General features: G+C 57.6%; 4 protein-coding genes across 4 annotated transcripts; 1 reads left to right on the plus strand and 3 right to left on the minus strand.

Annotated features, from left to right (window-relative positions):
* Positions 1–247: 247 nt before the first annotated feature.
* GGTG_06937 (hypothetical protein) lies at positions 248–771 on the minus strand (the record flags this gene model as incomplete). Its single annotated transcript, XM_009224759.1, has 2 exons — positions 248–370; positions 625–771. 2 exons carry the CDS (start codon positions 769–771, stop codon positions 248–250), a joined length of 270 nt encoding a protein of 89 aa, XP_009223023.1.
* A 778-nt stretch (positions 772–1,549) lies between these two features.
* On the plus strand, positions 1,550–3,386 carry GGTG_06938 (cell wall glucanosyltransferase). The gene is made up of 2 exons (XM_009224760.1): positions 1,550–2,330; positions 2,403–3,386. Exons 1-2 carry the CDS (start codon positions 1,953–1,955, stop codon positions 3,153–3,155), a joined length of 1,131 nt encoding a protein of 376 aa, XP_009223024.1. The 5' UTR covers positions 1,550–1,952; the 3' UTR covers positions 3,156–3,386.
* Positions 3,387–3,606: 220 nt separating this feature from the next.
* GGTG_06939 (hypothetical protein) lies at positions 3,607–4,494 on the minus strand (the record flags this gene model as incomplete). The annotated part of the gene is made up of 2 exons (XM_009224761.1): positions 3,607–3,975; positions 4,405–4,494. The coding sequence occupies 2 exons, from the start codon at positions 4,492–4,494 to the stop codon at positions 3,607–3,609; spliced, it is 459 nt and encodes a 152-aa protein (XP_009223025.1).
* A 704-nt stretch (positions 4,495–5,198) lies between these two features.
* Positions 5,199–6,114, minus strand: GGTG_06940 (hypothetical protein; the record flags this gene model as incomplete). Its single annotated transcript, XM_009224762.1, has 3 exons — positions 5,199–5,625; positions 5,729–6,026; positions 6,096–6,114. The coding sequence occupies 3 exons, from the start codon at positions 6,112–6,114 to the stop codon at positions 5,199–5,201; spliced, it is 744 nt and encodes a 247-aa protein (XP_009223026.1).
* Positions 6,115–6,873: the final 759 nt, after the last annotated feature.

Consider the following 6,873-nt stretch of genomic DNA (forward strand, 5'->3'; position numbering starts at 1 on the left):
CACACCGAGGCCGCCAGGCGACTAAATGGGCCCAGAGAATGTCGCGCGTTTCTGGACTGGCAAACTGGCCCGACGCTGCCTCCGATAGGGCAATCAAGGGCCACCCATCCTGTCCAGCTGCAGGCCCCAAACAAGGATGGAGCTCAGGCGCTGCTGGCCCTTTCACGCATTTTGCATCAATCGAGTTCCAGGCCAAGGCCCTCCCAACCGTGGTTGGCTGTTTGAAGAGGCGCCTCCTGTTTCAAGACTAGAGCGCAGCAAAAGTGACCTGCGTTTCTCTCTTCATGTTCTTCTCCTTCTTCGTCTGGGCCCCACCCACCACGCGTGCGCCGCTCGCCGAGGTAGCGACGTGGGGAGTTCGAGCCAGGAACTGGTTGGGGAAGAAAGGTAAAAGCAATGCAGCACGGTTGGAGATCGGCAGGGCAGCGACGGCATGAAAATTGCGGGATGGCAGCAGAAGGCGCCTGGGCGCGGCACACCCTTCAAAAAAAACCCGGGCTCTCCAGGGGAGAGAGTTGGAGGGTCGCACACGTAAAAAAAAATGATGGGACCCCTTCGTTGACGCTGTCGATCATTGGGTCACGCTCCGTCTGGACCCAAGACGGCCAAATTTGATTCGCTCACCCAGCAGCGCCAGCCCTGCCACGAGCTGCAGGGAGGGCCGGCGCCCAGGGAAACGACGCCCTCGCAGGCGGTCGGATGATGCGCGCGAATCTGGGAATGACCGCCCACGAGATCTTGTGGCATGCCGTACAACAGCCAGCGAGGCATGGGCGATGGCGACCACGGTGGTCAAGTGTGTGTGGCCTGCGTGCCATTGTCCGACACGAAGACGGCAGGTGGGGTTTGCCAATGCCGGTCCCCAAATTCTCGTGTCACGCCCGCCACGAAGACGAGGTGTAGTTGTCATGGAGGCGCATGTTTTGTAGTCAACGCAACCGACGACGCAGTCGATTCACAAGGCCAAGAAGAAAACGAGAAGAAAAAAATTGGCAATACGGAAACGGCAGTGGGCGCGCACGCAGATAGCAGCAGTCACAGCAGCACACACAAGGGGGCGCATCCTACTGCGGGTTGGGTGTGTCATTTCGTATTCCAGGCTCCCCATTGGCGCCGCGCGCGCCCTCATCTCAGAATTGCTTGGCTGGGGCCTGGCTGGACGCGGCGGGCGAGCTGGGCCACAGGCGGTCCTGTTAGGCCAGCGGGTGCGCGCTGCAGCTTCGATGCTAACTCCCGTGCTAGCCACAATGTCTCGACAACCAGCGCCTTCCCGCCCCGCCCTAGTCCGCATCCGGGAGGCTGGGAGGGGCCCCAAGATGCGACGGGTCAGCGATGGGACGGAAATGTGCCCTGTCAGCAGGGAATCCCGGCAGGCTCCACGCACCCTGGACCACCCTGGTCCTGCCTTGCTCGTTTTGCGTCCTTTCCCCCATGACGCCTGCCCGTGGCCCTCGCGCCGGGCTGGGCTGAAGTCTGGGCACCCCCCTAGGGGCTGCAGGCAGGAGAGACAGTCGGTGATCCAATCTGAGTCCACCTGGATGGCAAGCGCCTGCCCCAAATAAAGGCACGGCCTCTCGACGGCAGCCCTCCAGCACCTTCCCTCCATTCTCCCCATCATCACCTCAGTGTTGGGCCACTTCTCAGAGGAAACTCTACCTAGACCTATTAATACGGTTCTACTTTGCGTCTTCTTCCATCCCACCTTCTGTCTCTCGTTTGCAGAACTTTTTGACATCACCACTATCGCTAATTCCCCTTTTTGCCCTCGCCCCTGCCGCGCCACTTTGGACCCCAGCAACCATAAACAAAAACACTCCTCGCCGACTGTTTTTGCTCTCGAGTCCTCGACTCTTCAACACCACCAAACACACCACAACTCAGCATTTTTGCTTGCTTATAGACAACTTTTTGCAACCCGACATCTGTACAGCACTCTTCACATCACAGTCACCATGTTCACCTCCAAGACCGTCTCCGCGGGCCTTCTGGCCCTGCTGGCCTCCACGGCCTCAGCCCAGACTCACTCCGACTGCAAGCCCACCGAGAAGGACTGCCCTCCCGCGCCCGCTCTGGGCAAGGCCTTGACCATCGACTATGCTAAGGGTGCCGATAAGTCGGGCTTCTTCAAGATGCTCGACGGTACCTCGCTCGAGTACGATGGCAACAAGGGCGCTGTCTTCAAGATCGCCAGTGAGGGCAACGCCCCCACACTCGTCGCCAAAGACTACATCTTCTTCGGCAAGGTCGAGGTTGAGCTTCAGGCCGCCCCCGGCGTTGGCATCGTGACCAGCGTCGTCCTGCAATCTGACGACCTTGATGAGATCGACTGGGTAAGTCGCATAGACTCCGATGCAGAACCAAGCCTCGAGTGACACATTACTGACTGGGTATTCTCTCGATAGGAGTGGGTCGGCGGTGACAACACCCAGGTCCAGACCAACTACTTCTCCAAGGGCGACACCACGACCTACGACCGTGGTGGCAAGCACCCCGTCAACAACCCCGTTGGCTCGTTCCACAAGTACACCATCGACTGGACCAAGGACTACATCAAGTGGATCGTCGACGGCAACGTCGTTCGTGAGCTTAAGTACGCGGACGCCAAGGGCGGCGCCACCTTCCCTCAGACTCCCTGCCAGGTCCGTGTCGGCACCTGGGTCGCCGGTCGCAAGGATGCTTCGCCCGGCACTGTCGAGTGGGCCGGTGGTTTCGCCAATTTCGCCGACGGTCCCTTCAACGGCTACTACAAGTCGATCGCCGTGACCGACTATGCCACTGGCGCCACCTCGTACGTCTACGGTGACCGCTCTGGTACCTACAAGAGCATCGTCGTCAAGAAGGATGGCGACAAGAGCGAGAACAGCAGCAGCTCCAGCAGCTCGTCGTCCAAGCCCTCTAGCACCTCCAGCTCGTCGAGATCCTCGAGCTCCTCCAGCTCTGCCCAGACCACCGGCTCCAACTCGACCACCAGCGCCTCGACCCCCTCGCAGACCGGCTCCAGCTCCAGCGGCTCCAGCTCGGGCGGTGCTTCGGGCACCACTGCCGGCGCGGGCGCTGCCACCAGCCGCGTTGCTGCCCCCAGCTCCGGCTTCGCCACGGTTCCCAACCTGTTCATGGTTGGTGCTGCTGCCGTCCTTGGCTTCCTGGCCCTGTAAACTACTCGGGAAACCAAAGTGTGCGAGTGTGTCTTTGTTAAACGAGCATATCTTATCTGTTCGGAGGCTTCTTCTTCCCTGTATGATTTTCCAGGCTCTGGCACCCGGGCCATCGATGACGGACTTTGTCGATGACGGACCGTAAACACGGCGACTGTCAAGCCCGTGCCTTTTTGCATTTTTTGTCTATACCATGATAGAGCACAATTGATCGGAGTTGTCTTTTTGAGATTCTTGATTCCGTCTGGCCATTCAAATGATGTGTTCTGCAAATCCCATGTCGTCAATGTCCTGCCATGCAATTGACTTTTGAGGCTCTGTAGTGATCGGCCGTGTTTGAGGCGGCCGTGACAAGGGTGTCTCGTGACATTCAAACGGAACAACACAATCCGGGCGAGGTGATTCGACGCTATCCTGGGTTCCAGAAGGAGCTGCTGGGGCAACTGACAAACTAGGGCCAATTGAATGCTTGTCGCCTTTGCAGGCCACCAAGACCACCAACCTTGGTCAACGTTGAGCCAATCGCGCTTGGTCCTTCCCGTCTGACAGATTCAAATCTGTGTAGATCAATCATGCAAGGTGAGGCAACCGGGCAGTCTGCTAATGCACGCGGGTGGAAGGGTGGATGGGAGCCACTTGGGTTCTTAGCCGCCGTGCCACCGAACGGCAATGCCCGCTTGCGGTTGGGGGCGGAGAACGTGATGCTGTGTGTGTGGGTGGAATTAACGTGGTGATGGATGTCGACTGCATTGATCTTCTTGGCGGCCCCCCTCCCCTCTCGCTCGTCCGGTCTTGTTCCCATAAAGACGGCACGGCACGTCTTGATTAAAAATGAGATTTATGCACACACACACACACACACACACACACACGCCTGTCTCCCCGTTCGTGGCACGAAACGGCGAGTTCGGATCGACCACCGTGGTTGGGGGGCGCGCCAAGTTCTCGGATCGCGTCCGGGCGAGGCTGTGGGCTCTTTGGCATGTTCGGACGAGCGGCAGCGGGCGAGGCTAGGTTCGTGCGACCAATTGAATGCCCTCCTTTGGCTATCTTCCATCTCAGTCCAGCTTTGTGGTCTTATTCTAGCTCCATCCGCACTTCACCACGCCTGGGGCTCGAGGGCGTGCAAAACACCGAACTAGGTGGGTTTTCTTGTTGAAAATGCTCTGCTTTGCCATGTTGAGCGCGTGTTCCCCTATCGTGCCAGCTAGGAGTCTGTCAAAAGCGTCTTGGCCAAGAAGAATATCACCGTGCCGGGGATGGTTGGTGACTTTGCGATCCCTGGAGTACCGTACTTATCAACTGTATTCACAATACAAACGTACAGAGGTGTTTCCATTTTCTACCCGTCTTTTCTTTGTATGCAATGCATAGTAGCGGAGCCCCATGCAGCAAGCAGAAAAGGCAGCGCGGACGAACATTTAAGCTAGCAAAGGTAGCTTCTGGCTTGTACACAAAGCGCGTGGCTCTCTGACACTCCCGCGTCAAGATACCTACTCCATAGGTCTTCATTTCTCGTCAAATGATGGTAATCTTCCGCACGATGGTCTTTGTCGGCCCCCAGCACGTAACAACCAGCCCCAATTCTCCGGAAACCTGTAGAGGACCCCGGTCATCGACAGGTTTCAGGAACAAGCCGACTCTACGGTTCCTGGCGTGGTATGGCCCATCGCCCACCTTCATCATCTCCATAGACTAAACACTATTTGGGAGGGCGGCCAGCTGTGTCGGGCCCTTGGAGCTTTGGTTCTGGGCAAGAGTCGTGCTGTCTGGGTGGTATCTGAAACCGGCGTGATCCTCGAGGAACCTCGAATCCACGATACACCCAGACCACGAACTCTCTGGCGCTGGGTTTCTGGCTTTCCCAATTGGGCCCTCGGGCACGGCCAACCCGGCCGCGCCAAGCCCACATCTTCCCACCCAGCACGAAGTCAATGGAAGTAACTGAAGTTGGCCACTTGAGCGACTGGTTGTAGATGACCTGGGTGAGCTCGTAGTCGACTGCAGCTGCCGAGATCGAGGGCCCATGTCCAGGAGGGGCATCTAGTGCTGCTGTGTGAAGAATACGATGACGATGACGGCAAAGCCGGAGGCCGAGGAGGGCTGGGCAGTCTTGTTTACGATGATGAACTCGTGTCCGATGCGAGGTTCGATCGCCTTTGCCAAGCTGAAGATGGCGGGGATCCGGTCGGACTCGAATAAAAGGGTTCTCTGCGTGTACTGTGCCACGAGGTCTTCCCACTCTTTGTATAGGTCTTCCCTTGTGTGGATCACATCGGATCCTAGAGGCTGGGGCAAAGTTACTCTCTTGCTGTGGGCAAACTCGATCTCGACAGGCTTGTCGCGCCCCATAAACTCTTTGTTGGGCGCCTTCTCCGTGGCGAAGAGGGTGCGGCACCCCCAATACACGCAGCCTGGTCCGAACCAGAGGACGCGCTGGCTGAGGAGCTGCTCCTGGAGCGCCCAGCCCCTGCGGTGAATCGTGTGCAGGAAAGCCAAGCTCGGGCGGGTCATGACTCTTCGACAACCACGGCGGCTTGACTGCGAACAGCGGCCAGGTTCAATTGCCGGACCTCACAGCTACCAGGAACAGCACAGGGCTCAGTTGTCTGTGTGCCCACGGGCTAAAGAGGCGCTCGCTTGAGTCCTTGCTAGTCAAGGTGGACATGGTCAAGCTGGCGTTTGGGTAGATGGTGCCCATCTTAGAGGCCTCTGCTTCCCAGTCGCCTGCGTCGTCCTGTATGACGCAAAGGCTGTCCACCCACAAGTACGCAAACCCGAGGCCCCTCGCTGCGGTGATGGAGTCTTGGATTATGGGCGGCAGAGATCCGTATGGTACGTTCTGCTTGTGTTTGTCGAGACTGGCCTTGACTGTCGTTGTGGCCGGGGTGTTATTCCCCTAGTAGTATGAAAGTGCGCAGTAGCGGCCCTTCATCTCACCTTTTAGAGTGGCCTCCATAGGTTGCCGGCTAGGAGGGGTAGCTCCACGTCGGCGCCGTTGTTGAGAGCCCAAGTGGCACGACAAGTGGCAGGAAAATTCGGATTCCAGGAGCGTTGAGGCCTGGTCCCCTCCTTGATGGTTTCATGGAGCACCGCCAGTCCTGACGCGTTGAGCTGCTCTATATCGGCGCCGCGCTGAATCAGACAGTAGGTCACTTTGTATTGCTTGAGGAAGAGTGCGCGATGCAAAGCCGTGTTGATTCAGCGAAGCCCGACGTGCACCAAAACCCTGCTGACACCGCCACCTACCGGACGGAGCGCAGCGAGGGGAGGTAGGCAGGTGGAAGCAGGGTTTTGGTGCGCGGAGGGCGTAGCTGTTCTTTACCGGGGCGATCTGACAGAATTGCTGACAAAGGTTTCTCCTATTCGGGACACAGTTCGCACCTTAAATGGCTCTCGACCAGTCCCCGCACGAGGATCCGACCGTCGTAGCTTACGATTGGTTAACTTTAATCGCTAGACAGTGCGGCGTGTTGGGGGGGTTGGGGTTGTTGTAGTAGCCCTCCGCAGGAGAAAAGCGCTCCGCAGGAGCACCCGGAGGGCCGCCGGAGGCAAAAGGGGGGTCCCAGGGGGTCTCCCCCTGGAAATTACCGGTTAAGCAGTAAAAATCAGTAAAAAATATAAAATTACCGGTTAAGCAGTAAAAATCAGTAAAAAATATAAATTACCGGTTAAGCAGTAAAAATCAGTAAAAAATATAAATTACCGGTTAAGCAGT

This window comes from Gaeumannomyces tritici (genome assembly GCF_000145635.1).
Source record: "Gaeumannomyces tritici R3-111a-1 unplaced genomic scaffold supercont2.3, whole genome shotgun sequence".
NCBI classification, from domain to species: Eukaryota; Fungi; Ascomycota; class Sordariomycetes; order Magnaporthales; family Magnaporthaceae; genus Gaeumannomyces; species Gaeumannomyces tritici.

Bases quoted from the DNA above. Each gene is read 5' to 3' on its own strand.
- GGTG_06938 (XM_009224760.1), top strand. From the start codon at position 1,953: ATGTTCACCTCCAAGACCGTCTCCGCGGGCCTTCTGGCCCTGCTGGCC. The intron at 2,331-2,402 runs GTAAGTCGCATA...TTCTCTCGATAG, and splicing joins ACCTTGATGAGATCGACTGG to GAGTGGGTCGGCGGTGACAA.